At 35.7% G+C, this 22,883-nt stretch overlaps 1 protein-coding gene across 17 annotated transcripts; it reads right to left on the bottom strand.

Moving 5' to 3' along the window:
• Positions 1-1,200: 1,200 nt before the first annotated feature.
• Positions 1,201-6,919, bottom strand: LOC124629845. Of its 17 annotated transcripts, XM_047163447.1 has the most exons (4): positions 5,507-6,919; positions 4,397-4,533; positions 3,404-3,530; positions 1,201-1,770 (listed from the first exon to the last, which is right to left on the bottom strand). In XM_047163447.1, the coding sequence occupies exons 2-4, from the start codon at positions 4,522-4,524 to the stop codon at positions 1,414-1,416; spliced, it is 612 nt and encodes a 203-aa protein (XP_047019403.1). In that variant the 5' UTR covers positions 4,525-4,533; positions 5,507-6,919; the 3' UTR covers positions 1,201-1,413. The 17 variants fall into 17 exon arrangements, 13 of the variants coding, with proteins under 13 accessions (XP_047019403.1, XP_047019404.1, XP_047019400.1 ...); XR_006984345.1 differs by having other exon boundaries at positions 1,201-1,568; positions 4,397-6,919; XR_006984344.1 differs by having other exon boundaries at positions 3,415-3,530; positions 4,397-6,919.
• Between the last annotated feature and the right edge of the window lie 15,964 nt (positions 6,920-22,883).

Raw genomic sequence — 22,883 nt, 5'->3', positions numbered from 1 at the left:
GCACTAGGTCGCTCGGTACACCGTAGTGGATGGTCACCTTTATCACGAAAAATAACAAAAGTAAGCAAAGTTATGGACGGTGAGTTAAGTTATTTTAGGATGGATATTTTATTTATATGAATATATTTTCTTTTTACTACACATGCATTTAATAACTTAAAATTTTCAGGAATTATTAACAACAGGATAAAAGATGTGGGTTTAGTATTTCTGTTTCTCGAAAATATATACCTATAGATACATATATGCAGTCAGTTGTAGAAATATGTAAGTGTGATTCTTGTTCAAACATAATATCTAGATTCTGCTAAGAGCAATACTAGGTATCTTGAGTAACATTGATACGAACAAACAAATCTCAAGATTAGAGCAAACTAATATCTGAAACCACGTCCAGTATATTGCTACAGATACCTAAACAGAGAAATTAAGGTCCTATTATAATAATAAAATAATCTTACCAATTTAGCTTATTTATCACAGTTTTGCCTTAATTTGTACTAAGTTCAAAACCTAAAATATAAAATTGTTATTTAACTTTTTCATACAATCATTATTTTCAATTTTGGAAATGGCAGACGTTAAACTCACACGTTCGTATTTCTCTCAGTGCAAATACCGAAAAATATGTCTCATTTGCGTGCAGCGTAAAGCTACTTATTTGTGTGACAGGCGGCGGCGTTTGTTACATCATAGTGAGCAGACACCTTAATGTTTTTTTCAAGAAATAACCCGTGATACAAGAATTTGATGTCCCAATTTTTTAACAGGGACATACAATTTTGGATGTTGTTAAAAATATTAAAAAATCCATTACACTTCTATTTGTCCTACCCAATTATTTTCCTAGAGCAAGCCATTACTGATCGGATATCAAACCAGCAAAATCAATTTGATTAAAAAAAGGTCGTTCAACTGGTTTCGAATTTCTTAAATACAAATTTCGTTATTCGGATTTTTTCTACATAACCTGAGTTATTGGTTCGCAAATTCCTGATAGAAGAAATAATTTAAATCTTTTTCCCCAGCTTTGATCTCGAAAATTCCCTTTCACAGTAATTGCCGGTGAATTACCATTTTTTCTGGATTTCTATGTTATCGCGGTAACTGCAGTATTTTTTTGGCTTCCTTTTGATATTGCAAACCAATTTAGCTGTGACGACGATAGCTCAGCAGGTGGAGTAAATAATACTAGTGGACTGTATAACATGTAAATACGTATAATGACTTTAAATATAACAATATAGTACAATTAAGCAAATAAGAATTAAAGTAGTAAGAACGCGTGGGCGCGGCCGGTGCGCATAAGCAAGATTTGACCTCTGGACTCGGCGCATACGCGGCGAGCCGTTGCACCACGACGTCACAGTCGCCCCCACTTGTCGTGGACGCGGTTGAAGCGAGTGGGACGACTCAACATACTCCCCCCGTTGAAGTGTCTTCAACAGCAGTGGCGACGGGTAACGGGCAAATAGTGTTGAACGCTCGCCGAATGACACCCTTACGTGTGCGGATGTCGGCGACTCGTGCAATGCCGTCTCTACCAGGAAGCACCTTAACGATCCGTCCTAAAAGCCATAACAGAGGAGGTGAGCTTTTATCCTTAATGACGACAAGGGTTCCTTCTGTAAGTTCCCCTGACGATCGGAGCCATTTGGTTCGTTGTTGGAGCCACAAAATGTACTCATGTGAGAAGCGTGACCAGAAATGTTGCTTTAAACATTCGATGCGACGGAACCGCTGCAAGTTGTTCACGTGAGCGTTCTGGACCTGTGGGTGAGGCAACAAGATGAGCGATCGTCCAATAAGGAAGTGGGCAGGCGTCAAGGGAATAAGGTCGGAAAGGTCATCGGAAAGTGGAGTTAAGGGCCTGGAATTTAAGATAGCTTCTACTTGAATTAAACATGTTGCCATCTCTTCAAACGTTAAATTCGTTAAGCCAAGGATGCGTCTAAGATGGTGTTTCGTTGACTTAACCGCGGATTCCCACAAGCCACCAAAGTGTGGAGTGTAAGCGGGTATGAACGAGAAGTTGATACCAGGATCAATAACACTTAACCCTAAGTCTTGTGAGAGCAGGCTAGCCAGCTCGTTGAAAGCACCAACGAATGTCGTGCCATTGTCGGAGAAGATGTTGCGTGGCTTCCCCCTACGAGCAATAAAGCGGTTCATGGCAGCCAGAAAAGCCTCCTTTGTTGAGTCGGATACAAGTTCAAGATGGACGGCTCTCGTGGCTAAACACACAAACACACATATAAAGCACTTGATAAGTCTGCATCCTCTACCCTTACGGTCAGCTATCATGATGGGCCCAGCGTAGTCAACACCGGAATCTAGAAATGGGAATTCTAAGTGCAGACGCTGCTCAGGAAGGTTGCCCATGATAGGCTGTACGGTACTGGCCTTAATTTTGCAACACTTCACGCATTGATGAGTCACCCTTTTCGCTAAGGATTTCCCACCAATGGGATAATAATGGTGACGAATGGTTGTAAGAAGCAATTGAGGTCCAGGATGTAAAAGTCGCAGGTGATACATGTCAAACAACAATTTACAGATAATATGTTTACTTGCTATGAGAATAGGGTGTTTAATATTAAAATCATAAAAGGAATTGCTTAATCTGCCTCCAACACGAATTAAATTACAAGATTTATCAAAGAATGGGGAAAGTGACAACAATTTGTTTTTTGCTGGTAAGTCTTTCCCTGCTGAAAGAAGTTCGTACTCTTCAGGAAACGACTCCTGTTGGCAAAATCTTAATATGATATGTAATGCACTATTCAATTCTTTAGATGTAAGTGGACCAGGACAAATTGTTTGTTTTTTAATTTTAAAATTAATAAATTTAAGTAAGTATGCTGTAAAACGCTGAATTTTATTAAAATCTGAACATGTTGTAAATAATTTAGAAATGATGTTGTCGTTATGATTGGAGGTATTAATGTGAAAAGAAGAAGTTACTGTTTCTGGTAGATTTTGAATGGTATGATGCGATTCAGGAAATTGAGGCCAAGTAGATGAATCATTTAGTAAAAATTGTGGTCCCGACCACCATAGTGAAGAAGTAAGCAGCCTATCTGCTCTGAGTCCACGCGAAGCGAGGTCTGCGGGGTTTTTTTGTGACGGAACGTAACGCCAAGTTCTACCCTCCGCAGTTTCCTGAATTTCAGAGACACGATGGCGAACGAAGGTCTTAAGTTGCGTGGGTGAGGCGGACAACCAACCCAAGACTATGGTGGAATCACACCAGAAATAGACGCCGTCAATATGTAGTGTAAGTGACTGACGTACTTTTATGTATAATCTCGAACCCAACAACGTAGCACAGAGTTCGAGTCGGGGGATGGTCGTTGATTTGACCGGCGCTAATTTGCTTTTAGCAGTAAGAAGGTGTACCTACATGAACCTCACCACTAAGCGATACGCTGCGGACATGCAAACAAGCACCATACGCCCTTTCAGATGCGTCGGTGAACACATGCAACTGCACAGAAGATGATGATTCACACGTGATCCACCGATGTATCCTAAAATCATTTAAAAAAGGTAAGCTATTTTGAAAGCTGTCCCATGGATGCTGAATATGTTCGGGAACAGGCTCATCCCAGGAACACTTTACCAGCCACAGTTGCTGCATGATTATCTTGGCTTCCACAATGCAAGGAACGACCAAGCCAATAGAATCAAAGATCTGAGCAATGACAGACAAAATCTTACGTTTTGTGGCAATGTTACTGGAAGTTGCATTTGACATGGAGAAAGAAAATGTATCTGATGAGCACCTCCAGTTCAGCCCTAATGTGTAGGGTAATGCTAAGCGGCGCTTAGCCATGTTATAGGAATCACCTAGTATGTCAGGAGATTCCTTAAGTGGTATGCTAATTACGAAGCGTCCATCCGCATCACGGTAAGTGGACTTCAAAGATAATTCCTCACAAGAACGCTCTTCGCGCGTGAGTGTATGTTTTGCTGAAACTGAGTCTGGCTTAGAAAAACAATTTAAGTCTGCCTGCAAAGTATCAGCCAGCAAACATAAATGGGAAGAAGAATTTGATTGCTTGATGACTCCTGATAACAGCCATCCCAATTTGGACTCAAATAAAGTAGGCATGGATTTACCTAAGTCTATACGGCTAGTACCTAAAACGTTCCAAAAGACTTCAGCACCTACAAGAATATCTATAGAAGATGGAACGTAAAACTGAGGGTCAGCCAGGACTATATTGGTAGGTACATTTATATTGTGCACATCAATATATGTATTTGGTACACACGATGAAATTTTGGACACGACATAGCAATCAATATCGATGTCATATTCACTATTGACTGACTTTAATGAAATCGAACAACCTTGTGTACAATAAGAGGATTGATCATTAATGCCTGTTACCTTAGACTCGACTGTATAGGTGGAAATGTTAAGTTTACGAGCCAACTCCTGTGACATAAGGTTAGTCGTACTCCCGTTATCCAGCAGGATTCGTGCAGTATGAACGTTGCCTTCAGCATCCGACACATTCACCAGCGCTGTGGAAAGTAAGACAACTCGAGATGTAGAAAGGTGATTGATAGACGCTAAAGTACTAGTCGGTTGGTTAGGAACAACGGTATCGCGATCAAAGTGCAACAATGTATTGTGCTTCTCACGACAATACTTACAGTGACCCAATTTACATTTATAAATATTATGACCTGGTCGAAGACAATTTAAACATACATTGGAAGTTTGAGCTTTACTGATACGTGATTGTACAGGCAAGCTTTTGAATTTATCGCATTGAAAAATGAAGTGATCTTTTTGACACATTGGACATGATAAAGGACTGCGAGAAGTTTCACTAGAACCCGAAGAATGTTTACTTTGTTTAATATTGTTGACATGTACACCTTCGCCTTTAGTAAACAATGACTTGGATTCCTCAAGCGTTTCTAATAAATCAGCCCTGTTACGAATGAATTCAATAAATACAGCTAATGTTGGAGGTTCTGACAATGAATTCCTATGCTCCTCCCACTCTCGGTTTGTCACCTGGTCAAGTTTACATGTCATTATATAAATGATCAGTGTGTCCCAGTACTCAACAGGTTGACCCAGTGTAGCTAACGCTCTTAAATTTTTATTTGTGGTGTCAACAATATGTCTTAATGAGTTACTTGATTCCTTGCTGATGGACTGCACATTAAAAAGTGATTGAACGTGGTTATTAACTAATAACCTTTTATTATCATATCTATCACAGAGCAACTTCCAGGCAGCGTCGTAGTTATCTGATCTAAAGTCAAGATTGTCAATAATCAAGGAAGCACTACCCTTTAAGGACGCACGAAGATAATGTAATTTATTTATGTTATCTATGCTGTCGTTATCGTGTATTATAGAAATGAAAGTGTCTCTAAACTCTAACCAATCATGATAGCTGCCGGAAAACTTAGGAAGGTCAATTTTAGGCAAACGAATAGAATTATGTTTGTGTGTGTGCTTAGAACAAGAAACATCAACCTCGGCTATGGAGTTCCCTGAAGCTTGCTTGCGAGCATTGCTGATCAGCTGACGTGCTGCAGCCACCAAGCTGTAGTACTGCTTTTCGAACTCCTCACGCTCCGCATATTGCTCGCTAGGGTCGTCCACCATCTCTTCCATGTCGGCCTGTAACACGTCGTATTTATCATATAGATTTTCGATAGTATTAAGTCTATACTCAACCTCAACAATCTGGACTTCGCTCAACTGTTCACATGACTTGGAAATGTTCAAGTATGAAGAAAATTGCGTGAGCTTTGCTTTAATTGAAGCACGTTTCTTAATAAGGCTTTTAATGTCAGACATTTTAAGAGAAGGCGATAGATTTTTGTAATAAAGCACTAAGGAAATATATAAACTAACAGCAAGTTAACACTTCTAATAAAATAATAGCAACGAGTTGCAAGATAAAGTGCACGAGCAAGATTGTAGCAGAATGTGTATTGCTATTTAAAAAATGCAAGGCGTTTGTGCACTGATAATTATCAGTGCGCAGCGATTATAATCGCTGCGTAATGTTAACGTTATAAGATAATAATATTAGATTTTAGCTGAAATATAAAACGACACTGCAATTGATATGATTAACTTATAGTGAAATGAATGAATGAAGAGATGAAACAGTTGAAATAAATGGTAAAATGGGATGAAATATGATGAAATAATGTGGAGATGACTTGCAAAAAATGTAACACCGTTCTTTAATTATTATGAGGTAAAAAATGAATGAAATGTAGGATATGGATGATAATGAATATGATTATGATGATGGAAAGATGATGAGATGATTAAATAAGGAATTGGAACGAGCTCACTGTTTTCCGGTGCAAACCACTGATGATGACTGCGCCGAGGAGTATTCTTGTCAGATATCTCAATGCACGACGACAATCTGAACACGTGTATTTGCTGTCCGTTATGATGAGTAATTCCGTTTCTTCTCGTGTCAGTTGGGTGACGTCAGCTAAGACGGCCGAAAAGTCTCAAGCCGTGCCGATATATCACGACGTAACAATGTTCACAGCGAAGAAACTTGATAATAATCACTGAGTCACTCGATGACGTGTACGATGTTCACCAAAATCCTTTGTCTTCTTTGTCCAGTTCAATTTTTCTTGGGAGAAGGACCATATGTAACGACGATAGCTCAGCAGGTGGAGTAAATAATACTAGTGGACTGTATAACATGTAAATACGTATAATGACTTTAAATATAACAATATAGTACAATTAAGCAAATAAGAATTAAAGTAGTAAGAACGCGTGGGCGCGGCCGGTGCGCATAAGCAAGATTTGACCTCTGGACTCGGCGCATACGCGGCGAGCCGTTGCACCACGACGTCACAGTCGCCCCCACTTGTCGTGGACGCGGTTGAAGCGAGTGGGACGACTCAACATTAGCATAACTCGAAATTTAATAGAACTGTTAAGAAAGGTAGGTAATCATTTTATATTCCTACTTGGTCACGATTCAGGATTAGCATCAGAATATTTGCCAATTAGGAGCTTTATAGTATAATGAGTTGAAGTTTTGTAAGATGTTAGATTTCGTTGACATCTTGAAATAGATTTCACATATTATTTATTTCCCAAAGTAGGTACCTAAATATTATATATACCTACCTATCTGCCAGTTTTCAAACTTTAACTAGACACAGCAATTCCGTATGAAAAACGTAAAATCCATTATATTTTACGGTACAAAATAACATAGTTTAAGAGGTAAACATTTTAATAAAATTCCTTTTTCGTGGCAAAACAAGAGTTTCCTGGAAACGAGAATACGGTACATATTCATAAGTTTCCAGTGTTGAATAATGTAGCGTTTGAATAACGTATCGTTTCTCTGAAGGCCGGGCTGTTTTTGTCAGCTTTGATGTTTCACTGGACTGCGGTTATGATGGACGAAATCAAGTTTTCATTTCAATGCTCATAATTAATGGAGAACTTTTTGAAACTTTCCAAAACTTGACGTAAGAAAAACGCTGTGAATCTGTTTCCTAATAACAGATTTCTTATATGGTTTCGTATTCTTTTGTGTATTGGAGTACATAATGGTCGATAATTAATACGGTCTATTTATATTTTAAGTGTCTTATCTCTAAGCCTATCTGAATTAAGACGCGAGGATCAAAGAGTAAAGAAAACATTTTCCGTCTTACCACAAAAACTTTTTAACGTCATTTTAAGACTTGTCTAAAAAAATGTCAAATTATGACGTTGACATAAGGTTCATTTTGGAGCCACATTTTTTTAGACAAGTGTAAAACAGTTGTTAAAGTTTTTGTAGTAAGGCCATTTATATTTAAGAATTGATTTAACTAATAAATCTTGAAGCATGTTACACTGCGGTGTAATAGGTAGCTTTAAATGGGCTCAGTTCGTATATTTGGTACACCACATGTGCATCACGAAGGAAGGCATGACGGTGTGAAGGAAACCTAATAGTTTTTCCTTAGTTATTACTAAATATGCTTCTGTTAAAAATCTCCCGTTGTTGCATATACATATTTTGAAAAGATATTATAGTTAATAGCGTGTGAATATTGATCCACTTCATTGCTAGAGTTATAATGGTCAATAGCCCGACATAATGACATATATAAAAGTCAGCAATATTTGAGTATCTGGTTTGATTAGGCACTAAAAGTCTAGATTCCGTTATCAATTTTAATATTTATTATGATACTTAAAGAAATAAAATAGTTGAATAAAATTTCAAATTTTGACCTATGTTTATTTTGACCTGATCGAACTCAAGTTAACCTCAGTTCAATCTTAATGTACCTTTGCTAATAAGCTTTTGATGCTTAGCCTTTGCAGTTGACAAGTACTTATAATAACATCAATCAATACGACTAAAAAGTCAATGCTTTCAATCTCCTCTAATGTTCTTTTTCTGTAAGCTTCTAATAAGATAAATCTTTGTAAAATTGAAAATTTATATTAGAAATAACTATTGTTTTAAATGTGAAAATAGTTTTCGAACCACCTCTGATTTGTGTTGTGAACTAACTTGTGAATGTATTCAAGATTGCGACCTTTTTCTGTCTCTGTATCTTTCTTTTAACTTATACTTATAATAGTTTTAGGGTGAAATCCGGACAGACAGATTGATTTTCTCATTTAGATAAGTATAATTAATCTATTAAAACCGAATACTATCTATCTCGAACTCCTATCTCTATTTAATTAAGAAAAAAAAAACGAATACTGAAAAAAAAAAATCTTCTTCATAATTCAAAAATAACAGTCATTAAACAGAATGAAATGACAATGGCGCTCGAGTTTCGTTTCAAAATAGAAATAAAGGAAAACCCTCCATTGTTGAATATTTTAAACTGAAGATATACGAAGCCGGGTTACAATGCATGACTTCACACAATAAATAGGTTTCGTTATAATTGCTGTAAATATATTTCTGTCTGTATGTATACAAGCTGTTGATTTGCATCCGTGCCATATTCAAGGAGGTAATTATGCTAATGATTCTCGATCCAAATCAATAAAAAAATTGGTACGTAATTTTTTTTCTTTAATTTTTTTTTCGGAATTCCGTAAATGTCATCTAGCCTTATTGAAACTTGGCGCGTATGTTACTGGCGTTAAAACCGTGCTGCACCCTCACACAAATGCAAACATAAAGCATACGCAACGATCACTCATAAATTTCATTCATAAAATTGGATTACTTCGGAAATACCACGACATTACAATGACAAAAAAAGCAGTGCATATTAGTTATTTCCCATCTACTGTAATTCCAATCGATTATTTACGTATTGTATGTCCTCCTCCTGAACTATGGCACAAATGCAAATCAACACCTTGTATATTTAGAAGGGGTATCGTGTCTGGGTCACTAGGTAGCGGTTATCCAATTGCTAGGATTTCCATGAGAATTAGATATGTAAACTCTCTATGTTAAATACAGACCTTTTCACGTTTAATAAATAATGAAAGGCAAAAAGTTAGGTTGGTACAACGATTTCAGTACATGTTTTTATAAATTCTTACACCAAAAGGATCCGGTTTCTAAATTGTAAAGGGAGAATTACAACTGTCCTCATATTTAAGAAAATATTATGTTAGGCCGACTGTACCCATTCTTATTTGAAAGCTATGAATGTTCGTTCTAAACTAAACCACTGTTGAATTCGAAGTGATAATTGAACTTATACCTTTGGCAGCATTTGGGGTTCTCTCATTTAATAGAAAATCACTATATTTTAGTCTAGACGTTTCTAAGCGGTTGGGTAAATATATAATACCTAATCTTAATAGTTTTGAATTGGCGAGATAAATGATAATCTAATTATTTAAGATTTTTCATCTATTCTTGAAGTTATTTCTCCATTAATTTTCCAATGTTATGCCAAGTAGAAGTTCTGAATCAGAGGGTTTAAATAGAAAAATATGTCCCAATTCCCGCGTATTTTAAAATGTCGTCAATTCTGGAAACGGCACTACTGTCCAAAGTTTGAAGTGTTGGAAAGTAGGTTGCCAGCCCGCCATTATTCAAACTTTCATTTAACTTTGAATTATAAAAGTTATTCTTCCAAGTTTCCTGTACTTGTAAGATTCAGGCTTCGAAGGTGCGCGAAATTGATGGTTTTGAAATAACATCTGTTGGCACGGTAGCGTAAAGATGGCAAGACTGATAATAAGTGCTATTCACCATCAAAAAAATAAATTAGTAGGCGTTAAATTAGTTGCTATAAGGCGTGCGGCAAACCAATGTTTAGTGATTTCAACTTTAAGAGCTCAATAAAAATCGCAACACTCCCATGGTTATTTTTTGCCGACTAACCAGCCATAGCTTATTACAGAAATCTATATATAAAAATTCTATTATTAAATCTGCAAAAAATCCTTTTCTTTAATACTTCCACGATTTAAATACACTGATACCTTCAATTCAAATATTTTCTATCCCCACAATGGTTTTTCCTCTGCAGTGACACCACATCACCATTGAACCGTCTCAATTCTTCCGACAATGTCACTTTTAAATTCACTCTGTGACAGCCGCTTGAATCAGAGTCACTTGAAACTCCCCTGAATTGTTACACGGAATCAGCATATACAGATACTTACAGAATATATCTAATAGCACATTGAAAATGTTATTTTTTGTTTCATCTATAGTAATATTGTAGAACTAATTTGAAAAGTCTTAGTGTTAAATAGACCTTGTATGTATTGTGTACAAATGACTTCCTCCACGTGGTGTTACGTCACAGGGTTTCATAAAATGGCTCCAGAAACATGGACTACCTACCAAAATGTAAAAACAATAAATTGATCATCATTTACAAAGTAATGCAATAAATCAGGAATCTGGCACGCCGTTTAGAATATCCCAAAGATAAACAAATAAATTATAACGCCCCTGTCACCAGTCCCTAATTCCCCTATATGGGAAAAATAGGGGCGCGCGACCTTTACATGAAGATGTTGAAAAAAATTCAATAGCGAAGGGTTAAGGGTCTCGAGTTTATATTGCTTTATAGGTGGGATCCTGGTCGCTGACACTTCTACGATTTCCACTCCACGAAAAGTTTATTTACTGTACAATTCAAATGTATTGGCTAAACGACTTCGCAGCGTGACTACGCCGAATGGGGCAAATACTACCAAACTGCTCTTCTTTATGTTCGGGATGGGTAATGAAATAGCCCTAACACACCCCCAGAGCCCTTTTTACGTATAGGTGGAACAAAATAAGATTTTAAACCGCTCTTTTTGCAGTATAAAATATTCTCGAGACGTCTCGAGAAAAATGCTCGCGAGAAAGAGCTATCTATGAAAGTAAAAAGCAAAATTCATGAAATTGTTGCTTTGTTCTATTTGTTGGATTTAAACGGATCTAGCATTAAATTGGTATTTTATTCCTTTGGAGTTGCAAGGTTTTTAAGATGCATTATTGGATTTACTGAGACGATCATAACACAAATAATTGTATTTGAAACAGGATGATGCTGTGTAGAACTTTTAATAGCAATTTAATTGATACCTACGTGAAATAAGATTCTTACAAAAAAATAAAACTTTGTCATGAATCCATTCTCCTTTCTTTATAAATAATTGCAAATAATAAAATGAACGCCAAAAATAAAAATCCTGTACCTTAAATATTTACCATTAACCTTTCCCCAACACTTTAACAACAAAATTGTACAAACGTAAACAAATACAATAAATTTGAAATATCAAGCATCGACCTCATCTCAAAGTTAAGGATCTCCAAATCTGTCGATACAAGAGGTCAATGGCCTTAGAGGGTAGTTCCATAACAAAATGTGGTGTGACGGTCCTTATAAGATAAATATTTGTCTATACGATCATTTTGAGGGTAAAACTTGCTGATGTTCAGACAATTTTATATCTGTGTATTTTGAAAACCGATTTTACCAACTTTCTATACATGTTTACTTATCTATACAGAATATATTTTGTTTTTGAAAATAAGCAGTTTGTTTTTTGAGCTGTCAGTGTTTTCAAAGCATTCGTATACAGGCTATTTTTAGTTTATAGATTAATTAATTTTACCTAACCGCTTTAGAAATAGCTAAAGATCTCTTAATTATGCTCAGTAATAGTAGGTAGATGGTTAATTATGTTGAAAATGAGTACTTATGTATCGCTTAATCGCCACCCACGTACCACTTAAAATACCTACTTAATTCCGGAAAATGTCAAAATTCCGCTAACAGGGAGTAATATTATGGCTTTTCCAAGAAGGAAGCCACAGATGTACGAGAAACTCCCACACAGAAGCCGCTAACATTCATAAGTCATTTTTTCAAGTACTTTTGTACTTAAATATAGGTAAACAAAATAGCTGACGAAATTATTTCTTCTGCATTACCAATGAGTGTTTGTATATCATGTTTTTTCATCCACTAAAAATAAAACATAGATAGTAGGTGAAATAAGTTAAAAAGGTGCATTTAGACAGATTATTATAATGTAACTCAATTTGCACGATTAAAAATAAAGCACAAAACAGCAACAATAATCTGAATCATAAAATATTTGTTAAAATATTTCATTGAATTATTTAATCCTGATGACCCAAACAAAACAAATATACAAACAAATACATATATTATATATTCTGTGTGTGTACATAAACTGTTAAATAAATAAATACACCAATACTGTTTTGTTTACACTACAATTCACATCAATAGCGGACCAATTATTCTAAGTTACTCAAACCACAGGTCCATAGATACACATAACCACTAGAAGGGTCAACCGGCCATCGGTCAGGGAAGCAATTAAAGCCATACAGATGTACGATTGGTGTAACTTCATTGATTATTCAATTCCGCTTGAATCGACTGATTGATTAGGCGATAGGTCAAGAGGCTGTTTCTGATATGTATGTTCCATGTTTGTGTATCTGTGTTTATTGAAGTTTGTTTTATCTATTTACATCATTATAGCTACTGTTATTTACATTTTATCTATTGTTTTGGAATGCTTATTTTTTTGATAATCTATTCTAGTGCAATAAAGAGGCAACATTTTTGTTTGTTTGTTTGTTGCCTAAGGCTATGCATTTAATTTGTTAAGGAGGAGCGGAGCCTCCTGACTCCTGACACAGGCATATTTACATGCTTAAAAGGAGACTTCAGCGACTAATTATAAAAATAATATTTTGTTAAAGAAATAAATTTAATATTTTTTGTAATTTGTAAGGGCTCTGAAACAACAAACAACAGAACCCAATTGAAAAATTATTTCAATGTTGAAAAGCTTCTACTAGACTATCCAAACATAGTAACGTAGGCTTTATTTAGTTGTATTTTCAAAGTAACAGAGAATGCTTATAGGTACTCCCTGTGCAGTTTTTGTATGTTTGAAAAACCAGTACAACATCACGTCCAACATGATTTATCTTAGTAATATTGCAACAGGGACGAATATTGTAGACGGAATTGTGAGCAAGAAAAATATTGTTTATTTTTTGCTGACAACAATTAATCGTCAGTTTGTTTGTGTTACGTTTAGCAGTATGCAAGAGTATTGCCCGGTTCCTATAAAGTAACGATTCTTTTCGCTTATGGATGATAGCTTTTTAACGTAGGTATATACATGTAAGGAAAACGATACGTTTCCTACCGACCAGCTATGGCTGGATCATCAACAGAATTGATCCGACCTAAAGATTGCTTCGAAGTTTGCAATAGGAAAACAATTGATAACCGTAAAATTTTTGTGTAATTTTTACTTCATTATCATTTTGCACAACAACACTTGCCAAATCCATTTTCCTTAGTTTCGTTATGAGCCATCTTTAGGCTTAGAACTTACTACTATAACACAACATCATATATCTTTACAATAGACATAAATTATAGGCAGAATCATGTTCTACATCAGTAGCATTACTAGTAAGAGCTATTTGTTTTCCTTAGCTGGTTATACTCCATTTTGGAAACTGTCAATGGCGTCACATTCATCAATGTTAGAGAATTATGTATTTTGGAAATGCAAACCTTTGGTGGAACCATAACATCGAAACAGTGTTATAAAGGTTATTTTAATGGTAAGATTTACATTAACTTACAAAATTGAACATGACAAACTAAATAAGAGAAAATCTCCTCCCAAAAACGACACTCAATTTTCGAATTCACATATTTTTGTTTATGTAACTACCTTAATTATTTTTCTGTTCCCAACACCAAAAATAGCTTTAACTTACCAAAATTTTGTGTGAAATTCAAATTCAGTTTTGAACTATTCTCGACGTGTCGTACTTCAAAAGATTTCGTGTTTAATTAATTGTCCTCCCGAGTTTAGAGTTCTAAACAAACTTTGCGAAGGTAGATCTTGACGTTCAGGCCTCACGAATTTAATGTTCTGACTTCTGACTGCGTCTGACGTTAAGTACCTTACGTAAAAGGAATCTTTTGTAAGAATTGTAATACTTAAGAAGAATTCACGTTTGAGCTGATAAATAACTCATTTTTTTACTCATTTCCAAAACCTGTCATGCATTAAATCTAAATCGCATCATCATTATGCTATATACTTCATTCAGAATATTTTGTAATGATTTAACAAAGAATTTATTAACAAAAAAACGAACATTAAGCTCCGAAAGCAATTTAATAACACCCTCAAAATACAAGCACACATTTTCATATGTACCCTTCATTATTTTGATCCCCTTGCTTCGAGTCACAGGTGTTTATTACGTATCCACAAAATCAGATGTTTTTCAACCCGACGCATATACTCGTACATCATTAAACCTAGGCTGACCTACTTTCAACGTTTTCCAATATTTTTTACTCATTTTATTGTTGACTAGAGAATTGAAGGTAGCTTTATAAGACCTCGTTAGTGTAATTTGGTGATTATGTCTGCCGATAGATGGCGTTGTAACAGTTATTATAAATGGGTAGTTGTAATAGATGTGTGTGGCAACCCTGGCTGGTGATTCATAGTAATTCATCTTCCCTAATCGGGGAACTGTGGGGTTGTCATTGATAAAGTTGTCACGCACTATACTGATGGGTGATAGATGCATTGATTTTGATTGATAGAAAGGCTTAGTGTTTGGGAACGGTTTATTTTTTATGCTTTTTATAGATTATGGTTCTTTTTTAAGTTTATTTTTCAAGTTTGCTGGTTCATATTGAATTTAAATAATTTCTATTACAATAAAATTTTATATCTATTCAGATACGAAGGATACTGAAATGCATGATTTAATTTAAAGACAGACACTCAGCCGTTATCGTCTCCCTTTAAAATCTAATATCAAAATGGTTGCCAACAAAAATAGAATACTAAAATTTTTACGATTCCCTTCAACTTTTTTGATTGAATCGCCCATTTTGGATATCTTTATGACTGAAGTTTGTTACTCGGCCGGCAGTTAAATACTCCAATTTGAGCTGAACATTGCTGAAAATATTTGAATAATGAGCACTTGAGTGCGGCCAGGGCTTTTTGGTATTCATTATCCTCTTAATAGTCATCGTAAAGGCAGAAATCGAAATTTTCACGTAAATACTGACTAAATAAACACTTCGCACTGGTTAAGAAGAGCTTTAATTAATTAGCTTAACATTTTCTATGTAGCCTGAAAAAATCTCCCATACCTACAGCTATGTCGATTTTCTCCAGGAAAAGCTATACAAAGATAAAACCAAAACATAGGTGTACAAGAGAATCTGCATTTTCTCACGAACACAAAGAAAGCTGAGGAAAATGCAAAATGCTAATGCAATACAAAGAAATAAATACAAGGAAGAAAACAGAAATAAAATTATTTCCTTTATCATTATTCTCCTTTACTCAGAACCATTGTTTTTAGACGTGTAAATAAGGAACTTTCACTTTTTTCGCTGACGACAAATATCTAAAATTAGATGCCTATAAATATCTAAAATAAAACGCGTGTGTAATACTCGTGCCATCCCTAATCTGGGTTTTATTTTGAATTTGGAACCTTTAGGGTTACTTTCCTATATTATGGCTTTTTATGGCTAAATATAGTAGACAGTAGTATGACTTTCAATTTTAAATGTGACAGCATGAAGTTTTAAATACATTTAACCCAATTTTTTTTTATAGTGGATACAACATACAAATACCTCTTGATATCTTAAGTAAAATGTATGGAGAAGCATGTATACTGCGTAGTTTTCGATTCGTTTTTATTTGACGCATTGAATGGCTTTTCTTTCGCTTGTGTGTGTGAAAATGTCTTTGTGTGTGTGTTATGGGAGCACTTATCTTTATTAAATAGTCGTTCAAGATCTGGGAAGGTTGAAGAGATGTTTTATGGGGGACTTAGGGGTCTCACATTGATTGTGCTCTGCGTTGGGTTATGTGGTTTCTGGCTTAGTTGGTCTGAGGTTGCAAACAGACTGACATTTTACCAACTTATATCGAAGATACAAATGGTCTTGGTGAATTCAACAGTCTGTTCATTCAAAAGTCTCACCTTTATTAATCCTTCAATATCATAGAAATGCAATCTTAAACATAATAAAACTCAAAACATTAAACATTTTCCAAAAACTGACACCCGTAAATCCTCGCAAATTCAGGTTCAAATTGACAAAAAAGAAAGGGAGAAAATCCAAATCCAAATGTTGGCAGAGTGGGACCCGTATCTCCTAAACTGGTTCGTATTGATTGGCGTCGCCGGCGGGCGGTGACTGAGTCAAACTCCGGCTAATGAGCAGTTCTAGGTACCTGCGTTGTGTGAAGGTATAGGGGATCACGGAGCGGACGGCATAATGCAGATATTTTGGTGCTGTAGAAGTTGTAAATGTGAATAGTTCGTCATCCAAGGTTTTGGCTGATAGGAAGAAGATGGAAATAAATATATTTGACAACTATGGCTTTGTAGTAGTCATTACGATAAGACTTTCCCTATGTAATATTTTAGAAATTACAGATGGATGCCGAGAAGAAAGTGTTTGATCTTGAAAGTCTTCAACTCATTAAATCGTACCATGTGACATGTATATTAACAATACCAGAAAAAATTTAGGACTTCGTTCTTAACTGTTTCTATTCTTAGCAACTTTCTTACACACGTGTGAAACGGAAACTTGTACATTCTTAGAGCAAAGAAAATAAGTTCACTTATTTCTAAACCAATACACAAAGACGAAAAAATAATTTTTCCTCAATGCTTGTTGAAACTTGTGTCCTTATGTTTCCACCTTACTTATACCGTGATGGGTTGACAGCGCGCAACTATTGAATGCCAACTCTGTGAGATAACTGTCACCTTACTTGGCTGCGAAATAAGGAAAGGAAGAAAGGGATCGTTTATTTGGGCTTACTTGGATGACGGTTCGCTGGTCCTGTGGCTTCGGTAAGCGCCTTTGAATGACAATTTCCTGAGTTCCGGACTCGTCAATGGAAATACGTTTTGGCAAGGGATTATCGTGTTGTTCTAAAACTTCATCTAAAGTTTTACTTGGTTTAGTTTTCTCAAGGAATCGTTCAGTAAGGCCAATAGAAATGGTCATACGCTTCGTAAGTAAAACATTGGAAACAACAACCTTGGCAAGAATACGCTTGGCAAACTTCTGGCAAACAAAGCCAAAACAAATGACAACATTAAACTCCTCAAACTCTGGAACTTGATCCAATACGTCCATGCAATTACAACTTTTGGTAACAAAATGGGAACAAAAGAATCCGCCATCATAAAATCAAAGAAAACAATAGAAAGCTCTCGCCACTCCAACTGCGTACACAAACTCGACTAACAGTCGCAAAATTTCAACAAAACCAATAAGCTAAGCACCGAATTTAATATTTGGACCTAAGAATTTAATGCGTACCCCGCGGAGAAATACTGCAAAACTTGTAATGTTTCTAAGGGCAGCGTACAAAGTAACTTCGGGCTTGGTATTGGGGTGACCTATTCATTAATCAAGCGAATCAGTTTGATTGATGGTCGAAGGATTGTCGTTCATTTTTGCAACGCCCCCCTTTCTTGGTGTAATGAATTATACCCGTAATCGAAGGTTCGTTAGATTGAAATGGAACGGCCGACAATCTATGCTTTTTGTTCACTTTAAAAATGGAGGAAGTTTCGAATTCGTTTTTTTGTTTATTATTCTCGTTAATTCATTTAAAAGGATTGTAAGGAAATACATAGTCAGACTACCTTTTAGTTAGGTTTATTTTCTTACTAGCTTCCGCCAGCGGCTTCGCCCGCATGGTGTGTTGATAAAAAGTAGCCTATGTGTTAATCCAGGGTATCACCTATCTACATACCAAATTTCAATCAAATCGGTCCAGCCGTTTTTGCGTGATTGAATAACAAACATACATCCATACATTCTCACAAACTTTCACATTTACATATAATATAAGTAGGATTCTCAATCCAACGCAAAAGAAATAATTTGATTTTAAACGATTATCGGCATTAAGCTACTTTTCTGCTAAATGTTATTAAAACAGCTTTACAGAATTCCATTTGGATTAAACTTTGTTGATTGGCGTAAGAATTAATGGAAACATTTAACATATCGGTTATTGAATTAAAGTTTGCGTATTTCTCGTTGAATTTAAAGTTAATGTTACCAGGAAGAACCGACGAAGTGAATTGTGCTGTAAAATTAAACTCTTGAATATAATAATTTAACTATACAGGTAATACTGTAAATTACGGAATATTTCCGTGAATTTGACGGAGTACAAGAAGTAAATACATATTATTTTATCTGTAGAATGATCACAAGAGCACAGAGATTTAGGGTGTCTTCAATTTTGCATAGAAAATAATTCTAATTTAGTGTCCCAAATTTTTCTGCCATCAATTTTCCAAAATTCGTCAACTTCCCAAAAAGCTAACCGTTTTCTAAAACCGAAAACAGCCACAGGATCATCCATAACAATAATCCTGTCTAGTGCTTCACCATTCAGTGTAACAATAAAAGTCACGCGCAGAGACCGGAGCGAATTATGGCTCTAGTGATATGCGTTCCAACTACTGCGTGTTTACTCTCTACTCGTGGCTATGCTGTGTGTGTACTGTGAGTACATGTCATATAAGTTTGAAGAAAAGAGGTATGGTGATGGATGAAGTTACAGAAAATTTGGGTGATTTACCTTTTCTAATTTCTATAAGGAAATGTAGTTTATCTAGACACACGGCAGTGTGTCCGCCAAGTTCGAGCAAAAAAAGCGACACACCGGCCGTGGGTTATATTACACGAACCATTTCGGGCCAAATTCGACCCCCCTGTAACTCAAAATCTATTTTATTTACGCATATCAAATTTCTAGTATCTATTGAGACCCCCTCACTTATCTAAAATACAAAATTTCATTAATATACCTATTGTAGGTCTTGAGATATTGACGTCAGAAAATCGCTATTTTTACTATACACTCACTGACTGACTGACTGACTCACTCATCAAAAACCTAGACCACTTCCAATGGTCGTATTGACTTGAAATTTGGCATGGAGGTAGGTCTTTATGTCAAGGTAAAAGGAAAAATCTGAAAATGGCCAAGTGTGAGTCGGTTTCAAAATAATGAAGGTGTTTTATACCGGTGTAAATTTATACCCCTAAGGAACTAAAACGAACTAAATTTATCTATATTTATATAATATATCTTCGAATGGTCGTACCGATCTGAAATTCGTTACAAAGGTTTTTATTTAGTCAAAGTAAAGTAAAAATCTGAAAACGGCCAAGTGTGAATCACTTTCGAAAATAACGAATGTGTAACTTTGATCCACGAACATAATATATGATAACATGTCATGTCAGTCAGTGGGTAAATCTAGTCCATTTAGTTAATCTAGTTCATTTCTTTGTAAGAAACATAGTGCATATTAAAAAATATGAAAGATGGTATAAATGAGACATTTCTTTAACTAACTTCATCATAAGAAAAAAATAAAATAAACAACCTTACAAAAATAAATGAAATCCCACCCAAAACAAAAATGTGAAAGACTGCCAAGTTCGATAATATGGGAATGCTTCGCCTATAAAAGAAGTGAGATCTGAATAAGTACCAAGTTCCATACACATACCTCAGTTAAAAATAGTTACTTTTTAATGATGTTACTTGGCAAGTTTTAATAGAAAATTAAATACTTGATTCATTTTAGTTTGTTGTTTAGTTTGTTTGTTGCGTTTAGTAGGTTTATAACAAGGTGTGTGAAAACTTGCCAAGTAACATCATTAAAAAGTAACTATTTTTAACTGAGGTATGTGTATGGAACTTGGTACTTATTCAGATCTCACTTCTTTTATAGGCGAAGCATTCTCATATTATCGAACTTGGCAGTCTTTCACATTTTTGTTTTGGGTGGGATTTTCTTCTCTATAACACTTAATTCTTTGTGGCATTTTTTAATTTTATAAGTATCATGTTATAACTATCGATTGTATAAGTATCGTGGTCATCTTAATTTATACATGACCACCTTGCTAGCCAATGTATAACTATGTTATGTCCTAACATGTCTTTTATTTGCGTATGTACTCACGCCATACATACGATACATACATAATGACATTTCAACCATGTTAGTTTACATATAAAGTTGTGAACCCATTAGTTGTAACTGGTCCTCATTATCAAACAAATCTCAAGGTTTTATCAACATTATTCCCCTTCCACATCTAATTGCTTCCATTAATCTACAAAAATAAATGTGACCACTGCATCACTATTTTCTGTACTAATAAAAGTCACTGGCAGAGAACTAGGCACAAAATATACTCGCATCCAAGTATTATGCGTGTAACCGGCTGTCTTTACAATCTACCAGGAAATTTACTTCGCTCCCCTTGATGAAAATTGGTCTTCAATGTAATAAACACAAAACAGTATTGTGCAGTGGTGCAGTATTCTTGGAAATTCATGAGTTTGAACATGCTGTGTTGGCTTCTGCGTAGGTCTTTTGCCTGCCTTTTGACTGCCTCGTTGGTCTAGTGGTCGCAAGCGCGGCTGCTGTGCACGAGGTCTCGGGTTCAATTCCCGGGTCGGGCCGAAATCGCTTTGTGGGTTTTCTTAAATTTTCATAAAGCAGCCCGTAGTCTGGAAGTTAGTGATTGATTCACCCGTGCATCGGAGGGCACGTAAATGTCGGTCCTGCGCCTGATCTCTTTCCGGTCGTGTCTGATTGCCTTCCCATCGGGTTATGAGAGTGAAGGAATAGGGGGTGCACCTGTGTCTGCGCAAATGCTCGTGCACTATAATATGTCCTGCGCAGCTGGCTGATCTCTTTAAATGAGAACAGCCGCCGTGGCCGACATCGGCCGTGGACGCCATTAGGTCTTTTGCCAAGTTAAATAACGCTTGCAGTAATTATGTTACTGTTATAGTTTATACCTCTAGTTATGAATGTGAGTTTGCTGTAAACTGTAAAAGAATCGGCACTACAACTTTTTGTTCGTGTATAAATTACAGTTCTCTAGCAATAGACTAATAATAAAAATACACTCAACCTTTTAGATAAATGACGACAGACTGGACCTATATTTGGCAAACCTTAAAAGCGTTTTCTGACGCAACAGCTTCAGCATCACAAAAAAAAAAACATATATTATGATATATGAACCAAAAATTAAGCAATATAATATAACCACCTTTTAACATATTCACCAATTTCTCTGAAAAAGAGTAGTTACCAAACACCCTTTATTATTTGTCGTCCCTAATTTCATGTTCACATTTGACGTGACCAATGAGCACGAGATACCTCCACAATGAAGTGGCTTCCACCAGGATGTTCAGTGACCGAGCACCGACAATATACCGCGCACAATAGCCCTTGATGTCACACTGAGATGCTATCAGACAGCTTTATAGGGCAAGGAAAAACTATATTTTGGAACAACCTGACGTTTCAGTGTTTTGGGGAGAGTTGTGAAGCTGTTTGTTGGAGTTACATGTTGTTTTATGATCTAGCTCTATACTATCCTACTTAATAGTATAAAAGCGAAAGTCCGTTTGTTTGCTACGCTTTCACGCAAAAACTACTTAACCAATCATCATGAACATAAGATACTTTTTGTTTGGATTCAATGCAAGCGAAGCCGCGGACTAGTAATATTATGAAGAAAAAAATTGTATATTTGTAATGGATTAACTCAAAAACTACTAGGCCGATTTAAAAAATTCTTTCACCATTAGAAAGTCACATTATCTGCGAGTTAGTTAAGTTATATTTTAGCTTTAGTTCGATACGGGCCGTAGTTTCCACGGGACACAGGTGAAACTGCAGGAAAGTTAAAAATAAGTATGTAGAAAAATAACTATAATAGAAAGTCTGGATTATTTGTGAACGGTTTTTTTATCATTTAACGCCAAATTAGTATCCTATAGTAGCTTTGAATGGAGAAAATTACGACGCAGTTTTCCTGGTATTTTGATGAGCTTCCGTGTTCACCGAGTTAGGAGGATAACCTGGTAGTTATAAATTGTTGATTGAGGCTTTGAGTCATGATCAAAGTTGTAACGGCAGTTCCATAATTCATGAGCATTTGTTCATAAAAAGAGGCGATGCGAGCGGTCAACCTATCCGAATCTGGCCAACTTTATCAATTTATAAGGTTAAAAAACTACTTCCTAAATTTGTCAGATTGAGGTAGGTTGATGTGCCGTCGTACTTATTTTAAATATTCTATGGTCTTATTGCAGTAAAAAAAAAACAACATTTAAAATCAAACGGCGGACCGCGTAAATTGCAAACTGGTGCTCTATGGAAATATTGATATAAAATATCAAAGTATTTTCTTTGCTTCATGAAATATTTATGAACTATCGCTATTTCACTATATTGTGTACAGAAGCTAGTTTAATAGCAGCTGCTGGTTTATAAGCA

The sequence above is a fragment of the Helicoverpa zea genome, chromosome 4, assembly GCF_022581195.2.
Source record: "Helicoverpa zea isolate HzStark_Cry1AcR chromosome 4, ilHelZeax1.1, whole genome shotgun sequence".
In the NCBI taxonomy this organism is placed as follows: Eukaryota; Metazoa; Arthropoda; class Insecta; order Lepidoptera; family Noctuidae; genus Helicoverpa; species Helicoverpa zea.
The sequence above is the reverse complement of the archived record's forward strand: the minus strand, read 5'-3'. Positions and strand labels throughout refer to the sequence as shown.